Genomic DNA, 24859 nt, shown 5'->3' on the forward strand with positions numbered 1-24859 from the left:
GGTTCTGAAACAAAACCAGGATGAAATCAAAGAGAAGAAACGATCAAACATTTTCAGAAGAAACAGCAGAAGAACAAACGACGCCGCCGACTCAGTCCGTGTCACTAGGACAGACTTTATCGTGAGAGAGGAGTTTCCTGTCCCGAAGCCACACACACACACACACACACACACACACACACACACACACACACACACACACACACACACACGTGTTGTGTTTCCATCACTTCAGAGGACATTTCATAGACCTCCATTCATTTCCTGGAGACTTAAACGAACCATAACACCAACATTTAATGATTTACTTTACGGGGACTTCAGCTTTGTCCCCAAATGAAGGCAAGTCCCCACAACGTGACTGTGTAAACAGATTTATGTCCACAATGACACACACACACACACACACACAGTCACACATAAAATGCAAGGTTGTTCCATAAAGTCTGAGTCATGCTGTTGGCAAACTGTTAAATAAACCAGAAGCTTATGTCCACACACACACACACACACACACACACACCTGACTCTCTCCTTGGGGTCCCCAAAGGACTCTCGGAGTCGGGAGAAGTCGGGGTAGAAGTGGACGGACGGAGAGACGACCTCCAACAGACCCGACTGAATCTCTGCTGGAAAACTGAGACACAAAGACGACGTTAGCGTCTCATTTGGCATTCAACAGTGTCTTCACACCAACGAAGAAGAAGGCGGCGAGTGAGAAGAGGGAAAGAGGAGATAAAGATGGAAGTGAAGAGGTCCAGAAGAAAAGGAGGCGATGGAGAGGGGAGTAAGGATGTAGAGAAGGAAAGGAAAAGGAGTCAAAGAAGGATAAGAAGGAAAGGAAGAAAGGAGGTGAGCAAGGAAAAGAGGAGGAAGTGAAGGAAGGAAAAATCACACTTAATCTTTGAGTGAAGAAATGTTTTTACAAAAAGGTTCCTGCAGGCTGAGAGTGTGTGTGTGTGTGTGTGTGTGTGTGTGTGTGTTAAATTAATCATGCAATAACATGCTGCACTTTGACTGCATGCCGTGAACAACAGAACACACACACAGCTGTTCACACACAGCAGTGATCAAAGGCCCATGTGTATGGGGTGACGTCAACACACGCGCGCGCACACACACACACACACGCGCGGGCGCGCGCACACACACACACACACACACACACACACACACACACACACACACACACGCACGCACACACAGTGGAAGTGAAGAATCTCCTCTCATATCTGTTGCCATGGAAACGGCATCCCATCATGCAGGTGGACTTACAGGCGCTTCAGGTTGTCTGCTACACTGCTGGCGTACTGCTGGTCAGCCTGGAAAAACACACACACACACACACACACACACACACACACACACACACACACACACGTCAGGTGTTACTGTGACATCATGGAGCAGTGGCCGCAGCGCAGGTCATGTGACACACAGGCCCAAACACACCTCTGCTGTTCCCATAAACAACGAGTAGAAAAGCAGCATCTGTTAACACCTGAAGTCCCACCTGAGCAGGCGGAGCCCACAGGAAGTGGCTCAGCCACAGGAAGCAGTCAGGACGTGCCGCTCCGGCTGCCACGAGCAGCTCCAGCCGAACGTTTTAGGCTGGTGGTGTTTCCTGTTCTGTGGCTCTCCTGAAGGTCGTTCATGCTGTCATAATCCTGGTTACATCATTCATTCATTCATTCATTGTTTCCAGGGTGAAGCCAAAAACCTTGAGCTGTCCAATGAGAGTCCAGCTTACTGCTGAGTCACAGAGTCCTGTTCGAGCAGCTCGTTTCCTCTGAAGGTCAACGTGTCATATTTTCAGATCATCACGAGGAAACACGACGTTCACAAAGGAATCGACCTGCGACGTGCCTGCATGTCTCTGATTGGCCCACACGGTCTTGCTGTCAGTTTAGGTACACCCAGTTTCCATCACCTGGCCTCACTCACCTGCTCCTCACTCCTCCCTCCTTATTAACTGATCACCAGGTTTTGACCACTTCCTGTTTCTGGATTGTAGTAAACAGGAAATGCTCCCTTCATGAGCTCCTTCTGGAGGAGACAGTTTGTCTTAAACTGCACTCTGCTCCTCTGACAGGTGTTTCTAATATTTTGTCCACCTCCTTCAAACGTCACACAAACACATTTGTTGCTGGATTCCTGAGAATCAGTCAGCAGACGCAGCGAGACGCTTGTTTTCTGTTTCACAGAGCAAACCTATGGCAGGCGGAGCTTCTCATCTCTCACACACATACACACACACACACACACACACACACACGATGTACTGAGGTCATTTGAATGTTTTTGTTTTTCTGCACCAAAACACACACACACACACACACACACACACACACACACACACACACACATTTGTTCCCTCTCGAACATCAACAGCGACTTGAGCAATCGATGACATCAGAGTTCAGCCTCCTGCTCGGCCAATCGTGGCCCAGGCGGACTCCCTCTGGGACCCAATCATCTGGCTCTGAAGGTCTCTGAGAGGTCACACATGTTTCCACCAGCCGAGCCGAGCCGCCGCTCCTCCGTCTCTGAGGAGAGTTTGTGGTTTGTTTTGGCGGCCTGGAGGTGCCAGCTGGGTGGAGCTTACCACAGAGCTCAGTGTTAACGAGCAGCAGACGCAGCTTTTTCTGTCGGTGTTTACTGAGAGTCCTTCTCGCTCTGAGCTTCTCCAGTTTCTGAAACAAACCTCAGAGTTGTTGATGTGACACATTTCAAGGCCAAAAAGACAAAAAAAGATTTCTTTCCAGGGCAAAGCCTGTGAGGCGGCCCTGAGGGCATCAGTTCAGTTCGGTGGAAAACTCAGAGGTTTCCATCTTCTGCACACGAGCTGCAGCTGAGGCCAGCGGCGAGCGAGCGGCGAGGACCGAGGACGCCGCTCCAGCAGCCTTTGCTCTAAAGGCCGCACACGTGTCGTCAGACTGGAGACGTCTTCTGTCTGTTGTTCTGTGACTCATGTGTGTCTCCGCTGGTCATCTTCTTATCTGTCTCCTTCCATTTTCCTCTGAGCTGATATTTCAATGTCTTCAGGTTTGTGGTTTTTGTCTCTCACACACACACTTTCAAAGTTCCTCCCTGGTGGATTCAGACTGCCGTTCAGGTTCAAGGGTCCACAGATCTTCGTGGACTGAAGGACAAACTCGTCCCACGGTGTCTCAGCAGGGTTGGTCTCGCAGCGAAAGCACTTACAGCTTTTAAAGTGGAGAGATGTGTAACATGAATTTTACATGACTGAAGGATGCTGGGTGACGTAGCTCCAACTCCAACCCTGCAGATCCACAACATCTCTTTGTTTGACATGAACAGGTCTGTGACGCTGCTCTGAGTCCTCAGGAGGAACATCTGCAGCGTTCTGTCTCTGTCTGCTGAAGAACACCACGTGAGCGCAGGTGAGAGTCTGAGGCTGAGGACGATGACGGGGGTCTGCTTCCAAACAGGAAGCACTGAGGTCAGGAGAAGTTCCGCCTCATCAGTCAATCATACTTTATTAGTGTAAGAGCAGTTATAGAGGCAGAAGAGCCAATCAGAGCTGTTGGTAACATGTAAAGAAGAGCCAATCAGAGCTGTTGGTAACATGTAAAGGAGGTGCAGGCTTCAGTCATACAGCTGTGAGCAGAAACATGTCGTCCTGTAAAGGGGGGCGTTGCCGGCTGGTTCAGGCCTGAGTCCAGGCTGTGGCTGAATGCCAACAGGCTCAGGTGTGTCCTCAGGTGTGTCCTGGCACTGGAGGACCAGCTGTGGACCAGAGCTTCAGGAGGTTCATCTGGGGCCTCGTGTGCAGCTGAAGGAAACCTCCTGATGCAGCAGGTTCGTGTTCTGCAGAGAGCTCCAGCAGTTCTTCACCGAACCGACCGGCTCACTGCGTGAATCTGATCCACTGACAAACGTCTCCATGTGCGAGTCCAGGCGTCCTCTCGGACTGCCATCATGCTGTCGTGGCTGCTTCACAGCTTCCTACTGTCATCAGATCTCATGTGCAGACTCATGACATCATTAGTAAAAATCCCCAAAATGCACTGTTTGTCTGTTAAGATCTTCAGTGAGCAGCCATTTGAGGAAATGACTGAACCTTTTTAACATGAAGCTTCTGTTAAAGATGTCCATCTTCACTGGGAACCAATGAGCTTGGAGCTGAGAGCCACAGACAGGAAGTCCAACAGTATTTAGAGACGGACCAGCATGAAGTAAGAAAGTCATAAAAATAAACAACAACGTAAAACAACAGGAGAAGCTGCAGCAGTGACACTCGGAGTGTGATCTTCATCACTGCACACACACACTGACATAAACCAGAGCACACACACACACTTCACAGCTTCACTGCTTCAGCACACACACACACATCAGTGTTTTACTGCCCTGCAGCAGTGTGAGGTTAGCATTCGCACAGAAGCTAAACACTGATATTATCACTGTGTGTGTGTGTGTGTGAGAGGGTTCATTAGCTAAACCACTGACCTTTAGAAAGCATGCGAGGAAGCACACGCATCAACACACATTCACGGCCAATCATCCACACACACAGACACACACACACAGACACACACACACACACACACACTGACCTCTGCGATGAGGACCACAATGACACAGTCCTCCTTCTCGGCGGCGCTGAGCTCGGACACCAGAGAGCTGAGCGTGTCGGTCAGGTAGGAGTGGACCTCCCTCTTCACGCTGGGAACCCCCATCACGATGGAGACTGCACAGAACACAGAAGGAGATGTCAGAGGTGAGCCGGAGCTCCGTGAACGTGTCTGCACTTCAGTCAAATGTACAGTTCACTGTCACTCAAAAAAAAAACACATCCATTGAAATGTCAATTGCTTCCAGCAATTATGCAGAGCCGGCTGGTCGCTCCAGTGTGAAACCAAACCCAGTATGTTCAGTTTTCCAGCAAATACAACGAGTCGGTGGGTATTTTTAGGGGACAGCATGTAAAATGTTCCTGCATACACTGAGCTGGCAGGTGGTTCAGGGGGTCCTCATGAGTGTGAAATATTTAAACAAAGGCCCAGGAATGTGGAACAGTCCCAGGAAATACACACAGCCAGCAGGTAGTTCAGGGGTGGTTTATGAGGCTGAGGAGTGTGCCGTTTTTCCAGAAAATACAAACAGCCAGTGGAAAGTTAAGAGGAGCGTCAAGCGTTTAAGTTCACGAGGAGTTCTGGAAGTTCCCAGTAGTTCAGGGGGTGCAGGTGTGGAGGAGTCCCAGTAAGTCCATAAAGCTGGAGTGCACTTCAAGGCACCTCTGCAATACACAGAGCAGAGCTGAGGGCTGTTCAGAGAGGCTGGGACTGTGAGCTGCTTCCAGTAAATACACCCAGCCGCTGCTTAATCCTGAATAATGGGACTGGGGAGTGTTTCCAGCAAATAAGCACAGCCGGTGGGTAGTTAAGGTGCCTGAGGTTGTTGAGTAGTTCCTCTGTACTGTTGTTTTGTTTGACATCAAGCTGCCATCAGTGAAACAAAGCACTTCCTTCCTGCTGAGGTTTCACATTAAAAGACTAGGAAAAATGGCTCCTTTGGCTTGTTTGTGGTTTGGTTTCATTTGATCTAAATATGACCAAAACTGAACCAAACCAGACTGAACCAGGACAACTGAGGATGAATCAGAAGTCAGACTGTGAAAATCAGCTAACAGGAGAGGAAAATAAAAACACACACACGCACACGCACACACACACACACAAAAACACACACCCTCTGGCCTTATGCGTATCTGCAAATTTAAAAGCCTCGCTGTCGTTCTTTAACCTGATTTTCTCTCCTTGATGCTCTGGAAAAAACACTTTGTGTCAAGCCTGCTGTGTTTCAAAGGCTTAACATATAAATCAGATTTGTCACGCGCGCACACACACACACACACACACACACACACACACACACACACACACAGATGAATATACATTTCTTGTGTCTTCTCTTGGTTTTTATCTGTTCGTCCTTTGCGGCACCATAAAGCACTTTCCATCTGACTAACCTGTTTTACTCAAAGTGCATCATAAATACATTTGACTGCGCACACACGCACGCACGCACGCACGCACACGCACACACACACACACACACACACACACACACACACCCCTTCCATTTTTCTGATGCGTCTGTTCTCTGGTTATCTGTATTTGTGTACAGCAGACTTGTCAGGAAATAGTTTACTCAGCAGAAAAAATGCTTTACAAATAAATTAAATGTGACACTCTGAGCCCAAACACACACACACACACACACACACGCACACGCACACACACACACACACACACACACACACACACACACACACACACAGTGACCTTGGTCCATAAGACTTGGATGTGATGGGAGGCCTCAGTGTGATGTTTCCCCAGGGAAGGTGTGCTGTGTCTGGGTTGCTTGTTCTGTAAAGTGCCTCAGGAGTGAGTGTGTGTGTGTGTGTGTGTGTGTGTGTGTGTGTGTGTGTGTGTGTGAGCTGATCTGATGCAGGTTGAGGTCTTTTGTAAATCTGGGGGACTTTTCCTTCGTCCTGCTTCATGTGTTTATTTTACATTTAAAAGGTCTGGTGATGATGATGATGATGATGATGATGATGACAGTTTTTACCTCCGGTGCGTCCCTGTCCCAGGTGCACAGCGGGCAGCAGGCTGTCCTCTCTGTTCAGCAGGTGAGGAAGATGATGAAAGATGGAAGGAAGCTGCAGGACGTTTTTACTGCTGCTCACATTCCACAACTTCAGCCTCGTCTCCTCTGAAACCAGAACAAGGTGAGACCAGGTGAGACCAGGATACTCTAGATTCAAAGCAGGTTAAATCAGAGTGCACATAATGAACTCCTCTCTGACCGGAGAGGCTGCTCCAGGTGCGGTTGATGTCTCTCAGCGCCTGTTTCTCGGCGATGGCCCTCTTGATCTCCTCCAGGACCAGATTCAGCTCTTTGGAGCGCCGCAGGTTCTCCTGCTCGGCCGAGTGGAGGCGCTCCCTCAACGCCAGGAACTCTCTCTGGTAGATATCCACCACATCTCCTGCAGGGGAGAAGACGAGGAGCAGAGATTATTCTGGGTTTTGAGAACAGGTGACACAAACACAGACAGCGTCACACAGCTGCCAGTCAAACAGCGAGAAGCTGAAGAAGCTTCAACAGAACATCTGATCACAAGCTCACACCTACAGCAGGTTAGACCAGTTCAAACCCATTCAAACCAGTTAAAACCAGGCTGGACCGTGCTAAATGAATTAAGACCTGGTGTAGTATGAACGTATCCACTAACAGTTCAGTGTGTGTGTGACAGGCCTTCTTCCTCTGAGCTCCATTAAACCTCTGCAGTTTATTCTGACTCAAACGTGGATTCATCCACCGCTGAAAATAGTCCCATCAAGTGCTCTGTTTCCTCCAGTTTGTCTGATAGAAACTACAGCGAGCAGCTGTTTTAAACCTTTTTAAACAGGAAACTAAATATTTATGAGGAGTTTTTACAGATTTACATCTTCAGTAGGAACCAATGAGCTGAGAGCCAGAGACAGGAAGTGAGACGGTATTGAGAGACGGACCAACGTGTTGCTGGTTTGAGTCTGGACGTGGCATTCGTGGACAGACAGAATCAGAATCAGGTCATTAGCAGCAGAGCTTTGTAAACATTACCAGCAAATCAAGTTTGTCTGGGTGCGTGTGGGACTTGACTGACGGGGCTCTGAGCCAATCAAAACCTCCTCAGCTCCACATCCTTTGGCCAAATTAGGATGTGAGTGCAGAAGCTGATGAATGACGCTGGTGAGAAACCTTCAGAGAGCCATCAGTCGTGTCACCGTCACAGGAAATGTTTCTCTATTGTCTGTGTGTCTTCATGAAGCGTCAGCGCTCTGACTGACTGAAGCCTGAGACGTGTTGGACATTAATCTGTGCATGTCTCTGACTTATTTCATTGATCTTTCCGTCCTCCTCTGTGTCCTGCGCCGTGTGGCAGCTTCATTTAGGCTTCACAGGATTACTCCACAGGCAGAGAGCATGAGGGGCTGAAGCAGCTTGTCACCATCAACAGGTAGAGAAAAAAGACATAATCTGAGTAAAAACATGAAAATAAAACGCTAAATCCTTCATCTGCTGCAGAAACATCCTCCATCATCCCTCTGGGTTAATGCTACACGAAGGTAAATCTGCAGTAATCCCTGTTAGACTCACACGCAGCGTCTCCATTCACTGACTCTAATATCACGCCTGTTCATCAGGATGTCGCGTCCAAACCAACAAATAAGAGTTCAGTCTGTCAATGTGCTCCAATCACGTTGAGCTCATCACGTGACCTCTGATGCTGCTCTAAAAAACTGCACACGGCGCCGAAGTCACACTTCACAAATGACTGTCGCCTGTTATCTAGACATAAATCAGAGTTTGTACAGTGAAACATTAATTAATCATCTTCCATCATCTTCCTCACCTGCTGAACATTCATTTCAGCTCAGCGATCAAGGTGGGAAATTCATTAAATTCAATGTGGTTCAAGACAAGAAATGTAGCCCGGATGGTGGCGCTGCGTCGCAGAGTCAGCAGAAAGATCAGGACTGATGGAACTCTGACCAGCAGGTGTCGCCATCAGCTGGACTTCAACAGACGGACAAGTAAAAACACACAGAAACATCCTCATTCTGCTGTAATTATTCCCCCAAACTCTCATTAATGGAGCACAATGGTCACATCTGTTTGGCTGATAACTGAAGTGAGCGCGAACACACACACACACACACACACACACACACACACACACACACACACACACACACACACACACTCTCTCTCTGCTCGCTGATGAGTTTTTAATGATGCTCCTGCCCAGTTATTTATCTGCTCTGATGAAATAATCTCCTTCCTGCAGCCGTCGGCTGTTAAACAGTGAACTGTGTGTTTCTGCAGGCTGAAGCGAAACTCGACAGTCGACACGAAGACGTTTAAAGTCCTCACAGACGTCATGAAGCAGAGACACAGTGACTGCGGGCGACCTGGTTCAAGGTTCAAGGTGTAAGAGCCGACCACCCGTCGAAGGTCACTCCACACAAACAGGTGCAGCGTATCACCAGAGTAACCGCTAACTGCTGCTAACTGCACTCTTTGCTGCAGCTGCTAGCTGCCGGTAGCCAGTTAGAGCTGGTTAGCATGCTACCATCAGTCGATGTCTCAACACAATACGCAGACATTATTACTTTACAGTTTGCTGATAATATCTTACACATTGCACCTTTAAAGGAACAGCTCAGGACGGGGTTAGCCTAGCTTAGCTTAGCATAGAGACAGGAAGCATGGGCAACATCTGGCCCGGCCCGTCCTCTTATTCACACTGATTATTTGTTGAATCTGAAGACAGAAATCTAAAAGGACAGTCTATCGATCTGTGCAGCTACAGCGTGGGTCGCCTCTGAACAGGCAGGATGGCGTCAACAGGAAGTGATGTATGAACACCTTCACTGCAGCTACAGGTGTGGCTCAGCCTCGTGTCACCTCACACAGTGAAGTTTAACTCTGACATCAGATCTGTGGCAGTGACACTTCAAATGGAGGAAAGAAGCTCTCTCACTTTGATTCTGAGGACACTGATGCCTGCCGTCAATATCGAGATCAATGGAACATCAAGCGGAGCAGCTGGAGACATCCCTCAGCATCACCAGCAGCTGGCGTCATCCCTCCAGAGGCCTGAAGACGACTGAACACGAGGCGGCGTGACTGAAGTTAACGTGAACAGTGGGTGTGAAGAGACAGCCGAGACAAGAGGAGACGGAGTGATGAGACATATTTGATTTGGACGTTTTGTGCTGCGTCTAAACTGTGACTGCAAACATCTGTGCAGCTCTGACGGCTGTTTGTGGAGAGCAAACAAAGACAGATTCAATCCAGGCTGAACACAGCAAAAGAAGGCAGATGTCCCTCAGTCTGTCTGTCTGTCTGTCTGTCTGTCTGTCTGTCTGTCCACTGACAGTCCAGAGTGAGCTTTCTCAACAACCACTGGACAAAATGATGTTAATAAGTGCTGACTTTTCATTGGATGCTACCTGACTGAACTCCTGCTCCTCAGAAGATGAACCGCGCGCAGAGGTTTCTGAAGCCTGACCAGGTGGACACCCACCTCAGACAACTGGACACATGGACGTTTATTGGCGATGGACAAACCTCAGCAGCAGACAAACTACCACGTCCTGTTGTCTTTCCAGCACCTGAATGCACCTGTCCCCTCAGCTCAAAGTGTCTTTGCCTCTCGTCTTTCCTCGTCACATTCCCCCCCAGCAGCTCTCAGGTCAAACTGGACATGTTTGTCTCACTGCTGGTGAGACTCTCAGGACAGATAAACGAATCATCAGGATGTTTTCACACTGTGGCTGTAATGTAGTGCTGCGGCCTGTAGGGGGCACCTGCAGGACTTCATCCAACACTTCTATCTGTCAAGTTTAACAGGACAAAGCAAACAAAGAGAGAGAGAGAGAGAGAGAGAGAGAGAGAGAGAGTGAGTGTGTGTGTGTGTGTGTGTGTGTGTGTGTGTGTGTGTGTGTGTGTGTGTGTGTGTTCACTTGGCCAATTCCAAAAATTAATGAAAGACAAGAACATCAATAACTGGAAAGTAAAGCCATCATGCGGGGTTAGAGGTGACCAGGCTGCAGCAAGAACATGTCACACGCACGCACGCACGCACGCGCGCGCACACGCACAGACAGACAGACAGACAGACAGACAGACACACACACACACACACACACACACACACACACACGCACGCACACGCACACGCACACGCACACACACAAAGCCCAGATCAATAGCTGAATGAAGATGGATAAAAAGGCATTAATACTGTAATCCTGCACTGTAACACCACAACACACACACACACACACACACACACACACACACACACACACACAGTTGAGAGGGCGGTCAGGTTGAGTCATCGTGTGTGGTTTGTGTGTGTGTGTGTTTATCTAATAATATAATAGGCACCAATCACAGGGTGGAGACCACCCAGGTAATGAGATTACCCAGCATCCTCTCTGTTTCCCTGTCTCTCTCTCTCTCTCTCACACACACACACACACACACACACACACACACACACACACACACACACACACACACACACACACTACCACAGGATGACTCACAGCTAATGGTCTTCTGGCTCTCCAGCTGACAGGAAGGAGGAGGCTGTGGGGTGTAAATGAGTCCTGATGCTACTGATCAATAAATCTATCACAGTTCTTAATTATTAGTCTGATATTGATTGATTCTTATTATTCTCCATGACACTGCACATGATTAGGTCCAGTAACACAATAACACTGGAAAACAAAGACTTTCACTCTTCACACTTTGCTAATAATGAGTGGCATTTGGAATGCAGTACTTTTCCTTGTAGTGGAGTATTTCTACAGCGGTGTATTACTGCTTGAAGTAAATGATCAGAATACTTCCTCCAGCTGTGCAGAGGAGGTTCAGACGCCTCAGGGTGTCTCTGTTTCCTGAGATTTGCTTGTTGGAAACTGGTTCTGACTGGATTTTGGTGCGTAGAGGAAGACGAGCTAACACGCGTCCTTCATGGAGGGACGCTGCGCTGTCCAGGACGCAGTGTGTGGACGTAGAGCCACAGGGGACACTTTACTGCATAACGAGTACTTTTACTGTTGAAGTCCTGATTATACTTTCAATGCAGAGTATTTTTACTGTTTTATTGGTACTTTTACTGCAATACAGGACCTGAATACTTCCATCATCACTGCTCTCAGTGGTTTTTAGTCATAATGTGTGTTTATGTGGAGTCCATGAAAGACAGTTTCAGAGAGTTTGGGAACTGATTCTTTGAATTTGTGGGACACAGATGTATTGAGTAACTCGTCACTTTAATCAATCACTTCAGAGATTGATTTCAATGTATGGATCAATAAATCAGTCGCAGTTAAGCTCTAAAATAATTCCATTTATTTTCCAGTCACTTCAATCAGGCCTTCATTTTATCATCTGTGGAGATTTTGCTTATGCAGCCGACAACAACACCACGCTAATAAAGTGATAATAAAGTGTGTATGAGTGTGTGCGTGTGTGTGCATGTGTGTGAGTGTGTGTGTGACTACATGGCCGTCTTCCTGCTCACACACACACAGAAACTGGACGATCCTTTTCACATGGCTGAGCTTCATGGACAGATTGGTCTGGTACTTTTTCACGAGGTCTCTAACGAGCTCTCTAACGAGGTCTCTAACGAGGGGTCTCCCGGCCCTCTGGCCCCCCTCCCACTCTCACCGCAACATGTCACCCCCGGCAGATGGTGTTTAATCAGAGAGACACACACGCAGGAGAGATAAATGAATGAACAAGCGATGTTAGTCAGTTCAGGCCTCGCCGCAGCGTCTGTCATTTACACTGAATTAATCTGAATTACAGCAGTTACTGTCGAGTGTGTTAGAGGAGCCACAAAATGTTCAGTGACATTTATTAACGTTTAATCCAGCAGTAACGACTCCACATGTCAAGTCTGACATTTCACACGAAAAGTCCACGAGATTCCAGAAACGAAAGAGAGAAAAACAGAAAGACGTTCAACAGGGAGAGAGAAACACTCGAAAAACACAAACCAACCAATGAGGGCGCAGAGATGTCAAACAGGACGTCAGGTCGGCCACAGGGGACAAAGGAGGAGCAACAGGAAGTGGAGCTCAGAGTTTTACCTGCTGAGTCAGAGCGAGACGGGAAGGAAGTGAAGCTGCTGAGTCAACGGACGGGACGGGACGGACACAGTTACAACAGTGCGTCAGGGACAAAAGACGGCAAAAGAGGAGGGAGAGGGAGACAGAGATAGACAGAGAGAGAGAGAGACAGACAGACAGACAGAGACAGAGAGAGAGAGACAGAGACACAGAGAGACACAGAGACAGAGGAGAGAGAGAGACACAGAGAGAGAGACAGACAGACAGAGAGAGAGAGAGACAGAGAGAGAGAGAGAGAGAGAGAGAGAGAGAGGAGAGAGACAGAGAGAGAGAGAGAGAGAGACAGACAGACAGACAGAGACAGACAGAGAGAGAGAGACAGAGACAGAGACAGAGAGAGAGACAGAGACACAGAGAGACACAGAGACAGAGACAGAGGAGAGACAGAGAGAGAGAGAGAGAGAGAAAGAGAGACAGAGAGAGACAGAGAAAGAGACACAGAGACAGGGAGAGACAGACAGAGAGAGACACAGAGACACAGAGACAGAGACAGAGGAGAGACAGTATGAGAGGCTTCAAAGACACACAAATATAAAGACTGCAGACAAAGAGGACGAGTCCAACACTAAAGATCACGACTGAAGATCAGAGCACCCATTAGTCCATGTTAAGGACTGGAGGACAGGTGCTGCTCAGTGTTTGCTGGTTTGGTGTTACTGGGTGTTACTGGGTGTTACTGGGTGTTACTGGGTGTCACACAGATGCTAACTGTAGGTGCTGCCACAGGTGGTTGCTAACGAGCTGCTGTGGTTTTATTCTCGGTGGTTAAAAATGATTCACTGCTAATTGTTTTTTGGTTTGATCTTATTAAATGCTCATTTTACTTATTATTTGCTTATTTTCTGAGTCTTTGGTTGTAACAAACCAAACATCTTTGGCTCATAAATGGAGAAAACAAGCAGGTGAAGGATTTCTTTCCTTTGTAAATTTTACAGAAGACATGATTAACTGAGACAATAGTTAACAGACTAATTGATAGCAGACATGACTGTTACCGCAGCCCTCATGACATCATCACAGGGCTGTTTCTGATTGGTTACCAGGCGGCTGCCATGGCGTTTAGTACCTGCTGTGTTACTGCTGTTACCTGCCTCAGTGTTTGTGATGTTTATTGGCTGTTAGTTTGAGGCGTTTGATTCTGGGCAAGCTTTCTCAGTTCTTGGATTCATGTTACACATACTGTATACATTACGCAGTACTTAGAAGTAGTAAAGGTAGAGTCAGTGCTCTTATTTCCCTGTAGCTTAGCCTGAATCCAACCTTGACTCCGACCCACCCAGTCCACTCCTAACTGTAATCCAACATTAACCCAAATTAATCCAAACCTCAGCCCCTGACAGCAGAGCTACAAACTCAGTCTGAATGGGACAGACTTCACATCAGAGTGAGGCCACAGAGCTGTGATAGTAGAAAGCAGAAGTACTTGTTTTGGCACAATCATCACAAAGACTCATTAGGAGAGTTAGAGTGTTTGTGGAAATCTGGCTGAAGGCTGACCCTCAGAGTGCTTCTCCGTTCTCCTCGACGAGGCCAGAAAAATCACCTTTTATAGCAGCAAACGGCTAACAAGTCCTGACAGCAGGAAAAAATGAGGAGAACTATGAGCCTAACAGATGTTTGGAGTCTGAGTCAGCAGCCGGACTTCGCTCAGCGTGGACCCTCATTTCAAACACAGCACATCAGTCACTTCCTGTTAGACCTTTGATCACATTCATCAATGACGCCATCGCAGTCGAGATAACCCACCGTCCACATGGAGTCCAAAACGTCTGATAACAAAGCATTTCTAATGCATCAGTCAAACTGACTGTGGCTGCTCGACCACGGCTGAGGCTCGGACAGCAGATTCAATCGAAATCCAGACCTTCGCCTTCGGTCTGGGCTCCTCCTGAACCACATCACTGCACAAGTGATGTGAAAGCTGAGCAGAGTGTGATGAACCTAACTTTCAATGTTCACACCTCGCCTGCCATTTTTCACAAGACTCCCACAATCCTCCTCTGCTGTTCACACTGATTTATAATGTGCGGCGACTCTCTCTCCGTCCTTGGTTAACCTTCTGTAAATACAACCTGATGCCAGAATCCTGCGTCTTATCTTCAGCTCGCAAAAATAGCAGAAATCAGCCAGTGCGATAAGAGCTAAGACGCATCCACAGTGATGGAAAACAGGAGGTGAGCAGGAGCTCCATTCAGAGCGGAGCTGAAGAACAGACATTAACAAAGCACCATTCTCCTTTTCTTCCATTAATTCACACAGATCGAGTGGAGGGCCGGTAGGAACATTAGCATTCGAGCCAGACGGACCGAAACAGAGAGCGGGACGGCCAAGAAACCCGACTCAGTGCCGAACAACAGAAGAAACACAGAAAACATGAGAAACTAAACGGCAGCGCAGACACGAAGCAGCAGAGAGCTGTTAGGAGCATTAGGGTGTTAGCCAAAAAGGCTGAACGAGCCACACAAACAAAGCCACTTTCTGTTTTTCCTCTCAGACACAAAGACAGATGGACGGAGACAAAGTCTTTGAAGCCTCAGTCTCTCAGCCAGGTGCATCTCTTAGCATTTACAGCACAGATACGGAAAATGAACGTTCCCCATCAGCACTCAGGTGTCCGTCTGAACACCTTGAACACACGCTGCTTTCTGAAGACTGATTTCAGGACAGGCCGATGCTTTCACCACAAGGCTCGAGGCACGCGGTCACACACAATGACAACAACAATGCACACGACTACTTCTGAGTCGTTCCATGTTTTCTGTTCCAGCACCAGGCTGAGAAACGAGAAAGATGACCAACTTCAGCGTCAGACAAGACCAAAGGTGTGCAGCCAGTTCATAACAGAGTCCTCCTCTACAAACAGGTCAAATCCATAATGATAACTCGACACTGAACTAGAAAAAGCTCTCCGAGAATGGAGTCAGAGCTCAAAATAACAACCAATGAATAAGTACTGATCTCAACTGAAACTCCTCTTCGGGGTCCAGGAAGCATCAGAAACACTCAGTCTGAGACTCAATACAGCAGCTGGCCAATGAAAATAAACCCAAAATAAACTCTTGTGTCTAAAAGATGAGCCTGTGATTCTCTGACAGCTCCTCACTTTCCTCCGGTCGTCCAGCCAATGAGCTGCTGGCGGCTGCAGGGAGTGAGCAGCCGAGCTGAGAGCTTCGATGGAGGGTCCACGAGTGGAGAGGATGGAGAACAATCTGATTGTGTAGAGCAGGTGAACTATGAATTATGGGCTTTTGGGTTCATTGGCAGAGTTAATAAACAAGTTAATAAACGATTAATTCCAATTCATTTTTAATAGGGGCCACATGAGAAACCTGAGCTGTGCTGGAGGCCGAACCAACAATAACTTGACTTTAATTCTGCTCAATATTAATTTTCTCCCATTGTAAAATGCAGTAAATTATACATTTCGGTTAGCTGCTAGTGAAAATCAGAGGATGTCTGTCTTCTCTTCAAAGGTCCAACATTTGTTCCCGTCACATTTGGACAACGGTCTGTTGTCACACCTGCCAGCTTGTCCCACTTCAGTCCCAACTTGTCCAAACATGCATTTATCTCCGTGAGCAAATCACGTCCAGCTGTTGTCCCTTTCATTGACTGTATGGCTGCCAGCTCCTCCGTCAGTTTGAAGTCGGTAGTTATCCCACGTAAGAAGAGCAGTAGCTGGGCAGCGTCACGTACATCGCAGCTCTCGTCCAAAGCCAGGGACAAAGAGTCCAAGCTGCCCGCTCTGTCCTTCAGCTGAAGCTCCAGATGTCCCTCGATGTCCTCAACCCTCCTCGTTACAGGACGTCGGGAGAGGGACACATTCTCAAAGGCGGGCTAATTGGCTAACTAGTTAACGCTACTGGAACTAGTTAATGCTACCGGTAACCGAGGTCGAGGTAAAATTAAGATCAGTACGTCAGTTGGCCAGCGTTAGCTAACTAGTTACTTAGCTACCGCTGTTATCCAGTTTAACTGATGTTATCTAGCAGCTAACGCTAACGGTTACCGGTAGAGATGACGTCAACGAACGGGAGGATACGGTGACCGTTGTCAAGTCGCTGTGAAGCTACGGACGGTCTGGAAAAACTAGAGAAACTGAGTCAGTTGTACTTCAGCCTGACAATGAAGTAACTCAAGCAAGTAATCAATAAAACAGGCAGGCTAGTTAGCTAACGCTATCGGAACTAGCTAACGCTACCGGTAACGGTCGAGGTAAAATTAAGTCCAGTACATCAGATACCTTGCGTTAGCAAATTAGTTAATTAGCTAGCGCCAGGTTGCGAATTAATGTTAGCTAGTCTAACTGATGTTATCTAGCCTCTCATGCTAACGGTTGCCGGTAGAAGAAACGTCAACGAACGGGAGGATACGGTCACCGTCATGTCGCTGTGAAGCTGCGGACGCTCTGGAAAAACTGTAGAGAATCTGCGTCAGTTGCACTTCAGCCTGACAATGAAGTAACTCAAGCAAGTAATCAATAAGACACCCGGGCTAGGTAGCTGAATAGTTAATGCTACCGGTAAACGGTAACGGTCGAGGCTCAGTATAAAGTCCTTGTTGATTTTGTAGCTTAGCTAGCCAAGTATCCGACTCCCTCGCGCTCTTGATCGGACAAGTTCTTGTACTTCCCCTCGTGTTTGGTCACGTGGTGGCGATTCAAACTGAAACCCTTGAACACAGCGACCCACAAACTGAGCTCACCTTTACCTTTGACCTCTGGACTTAAATATTTAGCCTCCACGTCTTGTGGAAAACGTGGCATTTGGTTTCAACCTTTCTTTTTTTTGGCGTGAGCTGAACCAGTGAGCTGTGCTGGAGGCCGAACCAACAATAACTTGAACTTTATTCTGCTCAATATTCATTTTCTCCCATTGTAAAAAGCAGTAAATACTATATTTCCACTAGCTGTCGCTGGTAATCAGAAGAAACAAAATATTCTGTCAATATTTCTATAAATATATGAAGTTGTGGTGTAGGTCAAACAGGAAAATACTGCACAGTAAAACAATCATTGCACCAGTGTTTCATGTTATTTTTAACATTTTCATCTTCACTGTTCCACAGTCTCTCAGTGTTTATCTGAAACATTCATTCATTGTGTGTTCTGCTGATATTCTGTGATCCAGTTCAAACAGAGCTGAGACCAAACTTCTGTTTCTGTTTGGACGTTTTAAGAATCACCTTGCTGAAGCAACTCGCCGTGATGGTGCATTTGACACCGAAACAGGAGCCTGTTCCTGTTTGAATCTGGGCCAAAGCTCTGATTTCTGCTCCGAGGAGTGAGGAGAGACCTCTGAGGAGCAAGGAGAGACCTGTGAGGAGTGAGGAGAGACCTGTGAGGAGTGAGGAGAGACCTGTGAGGAGTGAGGAGAGACCTCTGAGGAGTGAGGAGAGATCTCTGAGGAGTGAGGAGAGACCTGTGAGGAGTGAGGAGTGACCTCAGAGGAGCGAGGAGAGACCTCAGAGGAGCGAGGAGAGACCTCAGAGGAGCGAGGAGTGAGGATGCAGCCTCCCAACACAACATCAGTGTTCACACTGACAACAGATTACACATCAAACTCTTGTTTTACACTTGATTTCTTTTCTGATTCATGTTGTAAATCTGTGTTAACTGAACGTCTGAACAACAAAAAGACCACAAACAACTTCCTTCACTGATTCTGCTCTTCATGATCTGTTATTTCCTGTGATTAACCTTCATTACTGATAAGTCAGAGAGAGGAGGGAGATGCTAACTCTGTAATAAAGGACCTGAATACTTCTACCATCACTGAGCACATCATTCACAATGTGTCCCACACACACACACACACACACACACAGTCTCTTCAGTTCGAACCCACACAGTATCATTTGACATCATGACTTCATCATACTATGTGTGTGTACGTGTGTGTGTGTGTGTGTGTGTGAGAGAGAGAGAGAGAGAGCTGTATACACACTGTCTGAGCTCTTGTTTCAGTCGATATGTGGAGTGGATTTGTGTTTATTTGAGCCTTTAGTCAATACTGTTGTTTGTCTGAGTGTGTGTGTGTGCGTGTGTGTGTGTGTGTGTGTGTGTGTGTGTGTGTGTGTGTGTGTGTGTGTGTGTGGGACCATGATAATGGCTCTTGGTTTGGTTCATTTCAGCAAACACACACACACAGACACGCAGACACAAACACTGGTCAGTTGGCAGCTCTCAGATATTTTCACATGCCACTTCCTCTCAATATCAGCTGTCACATCCAATAGGAACAGAGACAAAGAGATGGTAGGAACCAAAATCTGGCAGCGTTTTGGTTCCTACCCTCCTGTCACACCAGATGAACTCAGTGGGTTTAACTGGGATTTAGTCCCTGATTTCTTTGTGATTTCTGTGGCAGATCAGCTCTCGGGCATCTCCTCCATCAGGAAGTGAAAGGATGTTATCGGCTTTGTTTTCATGACGTCCCTTCATGTTTTCTGAACTTGTCGTCCGTCTGTAAACGAACACAAACTGAACTCAAACTGTTAAAATACCCAAATTCACAGAAGAAGAAGTGAATGCAGCCTCAGCTATGAGTACTATTACTGTGACCGCTGCTAGCTTTTCAGAGGCTGCCAACATGGCTGCCACATTAGCATGTGTGCTAAAAACAAAGCAACAGGGAGGAGGAGGAGGAGGAGAAGGAGGCAGTGGGGCGTTCAGGATCAGACAGCTGGAGGAAAACACAGACTCAGACTGACTTCTGAGTTTGTGACATCTGACTGAAAACGTGAAACGTGTCGCGGACGAAGATTCAGAGCGACACACTGAAGCATCACAGCCGACCGACTACAGGCCGTCAGCCTCCTGCTGCACCGCGCCGTAACCACGACAACCCTGTCTGTGTGTGCGTGTGAAGGATTCGACTTGACTCACACCATCTCCAATCAGTCAACCATCACACACACACAGAGAGAGACACACACACATACACAGATGAGATCAGATGTCCTCTAGACTGTGAAGCGTGTCCTTATTCCCCTCGCTGTCTCTGTGCTGCAGCAGCCAATGATAACATGAACACACACACACACACACACACACACCTACCTTAGATATATTCTGTGTGTGCACTAGTGGCCGATGTAACGCCCTCAGAATACTAACACATGCACACACACACACACACACACACACACACACACACACACACACGTTTAGATCTGCTGCACCATCTGGCACCTTGCAGGTGACTGAAGCTGCTCATCTGCTCATCTGCTCATCGCGGCTCAGGTATCTGCTCAGGTGCTGCCGTCAAAGCTGCAGTTCACACAGAGCAAACAATGAAGGTTCAGTCGACGCATTTGAAGAAGCAGCAGAAAGATAAATCGTTGACATCGGTTTTGTTTGATTCTTTTGTCAGTGACAGTTCAGATGGACTGAGGTTATTACTGGTGCTCTGTTTTACCAGTCAACAGATTTAACAGGTTCTGATTGGTTCAATGTTTTCTATAGTTTAAAGGTCACCCACTGACAGCATTTTACTGCCAAGACGACAACTAAATGAGATCCCAGAAAACAATAAAAAGGACTGCTTTCACTCCAGCTTCATGTTATTCCACCGACTGACAGCAAAGAAACGACCAACGTCCACAGAAGACAGCTGGCTAGTTAGCATTAGCTAGAAAAACTCCATAAAGAAAAGGGTTCAAACATAATTAAGGACACCTTCTTTGAAAGCTCTAGAAGAAGCAAGAAAGACTTAAGACTGTTTCACCAAATCACTCAAATCAGACATCAGTCAAACATGGACGTCAAGTCCTGAAGGAAAGTGGACAAACTCACTGATGAAGCTCGTCTGGACGTGAGGTTATTCTGTCAAAGATATGTCGTCTTTTGTTGTTGTTGTGCTTGTTGTTATTGTTGTGGGGGGGGTGGGGGGGGTGCTGCCTTTTGCTTTCTGTGTGTGCAGAAATTCATCTGCCTCTCATAGCTGTTTGACAAAGCATTCTGGGTAACGTGGGAGATCCAAAGAGAAGAGAAACCAGAGGAGAAAACCTCAAACTGTTGCTCAGCAGTCAGCTCGCTTAAGATTCCCATCATGCTTTGTTCCTGTCAGCCATGACAGTGAGTGTCGTCCATAAATAACAGGATTTATGTCACAGTCTGTATCCCATGTTGCACTGCAGGCGGGCGGTGGAGCTTCTTTCACCCAGAAATAGCTCCTCCACCAAAATAACACGGCGGTGCACAAACAGCAGCTCTGCCCTTTAAACCCACTGGAGCTCTTTTGTTGCCTTTGACCTTTGAAAGCTTCTCGTTCATCTGTGATTTGCTTCCTGTCCTTCATGGAGACGTCTGTGCTCTGTCTTTACATGAAAGAAAACGTCCATTCAGCCGTCCACATACTTTTGGCCATGTCTGCACCCTGTCACCACGTCTTGAGTTGCATCTGACGGAAACATCATGTTGACTGTAGGTGATGCCTGCAGGACACTCGTGGGTCTAATCCTCAGAGACAAAGAGACTGATGGACAGTCCGCTCTCACATCCAAATAACTTCACCTGTTTATTGACCGCTATCTGTCCCTGACCTATCAGGAAGCAGCTGATATCTGTAACTGAACAGTGTTTGGACGGAGTGTTTGTGTCTCTGGAGGAGACGAACGATCAGCTGAATCTGCAGCTCCGCCGAGCTTCAGTCTCATCATGAGCTTCATCTGTCCGACACGACTTCACTCTCAGAGAAGAAGCTGAAAAAAGCCACAGCTCACGACCTGCTGAGCAGCAAACAGCAGACAGACAGTCAGAGACGAGCTGGTGGACGTAGCAGACAAAGAGGAGCAGGCGGAGGCCAAAAACAGAGCTAAAAGAGAAGACTGGACTGACGTTCATCGGGAGACACAAACTCCAGATGATCGTGTTGTTCAGTAGCTCCTGGATCCAGAAACAGTCTCATCATTTGTCTGGTGAGCGAGCTGCGCTGTAGACAGCGAGGACGGGACACACTGTTTACTTTGGACATCAGGACGTCTGAAGGTAGTTTGAGCTTTGCAGTTGTCACCATTCATGAATCAGAAGTTTTATTCATCTCTTATTCAGTTTCTAAGAAAAAATAATGTGACTGCGAATGAGGCCCAGAGTTCCCTGAGTGGACTGCAGAGGCCACGTCCTCTCCATACAGACCGATAAGCTTCCTGTCCATATGATGGTGGGAGTGTAGCTTCCTGTCTATACGATAATAGCTTCCTGTCTATAAGTGCTGAGACGCTCCTCTCTGATCTTATCTGTAGGTCGTACAGATTAACATTTCCTCCTCTGCTCTGTTCCCACACTGGTTCAGCCTGCGTCCTCTAAGACAAAATAAAACGCCTCCCTGTGTTCATGCAGTCCTCGTCGTCATCATGTGACCTCCTGGTGGCTCATTGGCCTGCATGACAAACACCTGCTGCCCTGGAGGCTCCACGTCCACCTTTACTGCTGCAGAGCAGGAGGAGCAGCTACTCCACCCAGAATCCCCCAGGGAGCTACGTGGGGTCGTTGAATGGGTCCGGGCACTTCCTGTTTACGGTGTGCGCTGATGGTCCCAGAGGATCACTTTCACCACAGAGCTCATCACATGACTGTCAGCTGACCACAGGATGGTGAACACATTAATGTTCAGCTCATTCCCATGAACGTTCAGAGGACAACAGCGGAACACTTTATGGTCACATGATGACGTGATGATGCGCTACACACAGTGAACGCATCACTGGACTCATTACAGTTCACCCTGAGGAGGACGTGGACGTCAGCAGAACAGACAAAACTCCAGCCTGAACAACTTTCAATTCAGCCTGAGGCCTTCATCAGGGTCACATGTGAATTTCATCCAGTAGTTGTTGAGGTTGTCCGGCCTGGACCGTCCTCAGAGCCGCGCTGTTAGCGCTGGCTAACAACTCAAAGTTTTAGAGAGAAGAGGAATTAAGCCTGAAGACGCTTCCTGACTGAGATTTGATGGAGGAGGCGTCCACACGGTCAGGACCTGCTCTCAGGTCTACTCACTCTTTTGTCGAATTCTGCTGTCGTCTCATGACAATAAGGTCTGAAGCAGCAACGATAAGAAAGATGAAGGAAAGACAATACGTGCTCAGTTTGTGTGACAGGAAGTGGACATTCTGTCAGTTTCCAACAGAAAAACATGTTAAAGCTGTTTGCATTCACAGCACAGGAAGTGACAAAATGAACTGAATCAGCGGGATGACGAGGACAGTCCGGCCATACGGTCCCATCATGCTTTGCTCTGTGTGGGTGGCAGCTGCAGAGACGTTCACTCAGTAAACACGTCATAAACTTCTATGGACTCTGCACAAGCTGTGCAGCCAGCGGGAGGACATGTGCGGCCATAACGTCAAAACTACCTCTGCTCCCAAAGTTCATTACAGATTATAGAGAACAACTGAATCCTCCCATAAACAGTCAGTACAGCAAACAGCAGAGCGGTAATACTCCATCAGTACTGCATCTGCCTCATAGATTTACTCCTCCGGCTAACTAAAGGCCATTAAGACTCAGACTCACATAGGGAGACATTAGCAGAGCTCATAAAGTGCTTCAGCCTGCAGCTTCAGAGGCAGCTGGCTGCACACGCACCAGCAGGCCGACGGTCCAGAGACACCTGGATGTGTTCGGCCTGACCAATCAGAGAGCTGCTGTCCAGGTTTGACTGCCAGCCTGATTATCCACAGGCCACATTTACACAGAACAACATGCAGTCAGCTGCTGCGTCGTGTCGGGTTACACTGTGGAGTCATTCAGTGATGTCCCACACACACACACACGCACACACACACACACGCACACACACACACACACACACACACACACACACACACACACACACACACAGTGAGTAAATGAGATGGACGTCAGGATTTATGTCATCGTGTGTGTTTTGTTTGTTTTGCTGCAGCTCCAGTTAGCACACAGCTAACACTGTACATGTGTATTCAGGCTCACACATGCCTGGAATACTTCATGCATTACTGCATATGTGTATCTGTGTTCACGTGCACAGATACCAACTGATAAACTCTAATTAACACTTTTGTTTTTTTATCTGCAAATAAAACGCCGACTCTGCAAAGTGGAGTGTGAATAATTCATGCGGGCAGACGCACTCAGCTGCTGTCTGCGAGACGCTTTTAAGAAGTCATAAAGTCAGCACTTTATCCTCTCAGGTCGCTTCGAGTCGGCGTTTTTATCCACGTTTATTTAACATTTGTTTTCACGAGTGGAGGGAAAACAGTGACGAAACAAAAGTGTCGCTGCGCAGGTTTCACGCACTGCTGACAGAGGTGAGGTTTCATGATGCAAAGACCCAAACGAAGGAAGGACTCAGATGGTTATTAATGACAAGCAGAAATAACACCATGGAAAAATAATCAAGTAAAAATATGTGAGTATTGAACATATCAGTGATATTTTATCATACACTGATCTCTGATTATTAGTAACTCGTCTGTCTCAGTGCTTCACACTCCTGGTGAGAAACACACGACCTGAATAAATCTGCACATGAACTTTTATTCCAACCTTCAGTTTCTTCTTCTTCTACTCTTTCTATGAGTGTATGAGCGCATGCAGTGGGCGAGAGAGGCGCACTGTAAACAGAGAGAGAGAGAGAGAGAAATGTGAACTGTCAGCAGCCAGTTGGGGTCAAAGGTCAGATCTTGTGGTTTGTCGAAGCTCTAAACCAGTTGACCTGTTCCTGACACCGGCGGTCGATGGTCTGCGGTTGCCACGGTGATGGTTGCACCCCCCCCCCCCCATCATGATGTGAGCTCACAGACTGGAACAGTTCAGCAGATTTTCACTGATTATTTAAAGATGTTCTAATTAAAACACATCAGCTGATCACTGCAGCAGGTCTAATCAGCACGTTCCCAGTATGAGACCAGTAACTGAGGCGTACTGGAACCACTGCGTGTACTATTTATTAACCAGTGGTTCACGTTCGCCGTGATCGACACGTAAAGGATTTCCAGTAAGAAATGAAACTGACTTTGATTATCATCTGTTTACACGCTTCAGTTTGTGTTTGTTTGTGTTTACTGAGTTATTTGTTTGTTTAGATGTTTGTCATTTATGTTGGATCAGATTCACTGAACAGCTACACTGTGTGTGTGTGTGTGTGTGT

At 47.3% G+C, this 24859-nt stretch overlaps 1 protein-coding gene across 2 annotated transcripts in view; it reads right to left on the minus strand.

The window, feature by feature from the left end:
- mgat4b (alpha-1,3-mannosyl-glycoprotein 4-beta-N-acetylglucosaminyltransferase B) overlaps positions 1 to 24859 on the minus strand; it is a 77801-nt gene that overhangs the window by 35964 nt on the left and 16978 nt on the right. For both annotated transcript variants that reach the window (XR_013077530.1, XM_076738388.1), the window contains exons 2-6: positions 6836 to 7015; positions 6598 to 6741; positions 4581 to 4714; positions 1276 to 1322; positions 524 to 637 (exon numbers count right to left, since the gene is read on the minus strand). Coding sequence is in view for 1 of the 2 variants with exons in the window: in XM_076738388.1 (XP_076594503.1) it covers positions 524 to 637; positions 1276 to 1322; positions 4581 to 4714; positions 6598 to 6741; positions 6836 to 7015 (619 nt within the window). In the remaining variant the exon portion in view is untranslated. The remainder of the gene's footprint in view (positions 1 to 523; positions 638 to 1275; positions 1323 to 4580; positions 4715 to 6597; positions 6742 to 6835; positions 7016 to 24859) is intronic.

The sequence above is a fragment of the Chaetodon auriga genome, chromosome 9, assembly GCF_051107435.1.
Source record: "Chaetodon auriga isolate fChaAug3 chromosome 9, fChaAug3.hap1, whole genome shotgun sequence".
In the NCBI taxonomy this organism is placed as follows: Eukaryota; Metazoa; Chordata; class Actinopteri; order Chaetodontiformes; family Chaetodontidae; genus Chaetodon; species Chaetodon auriga.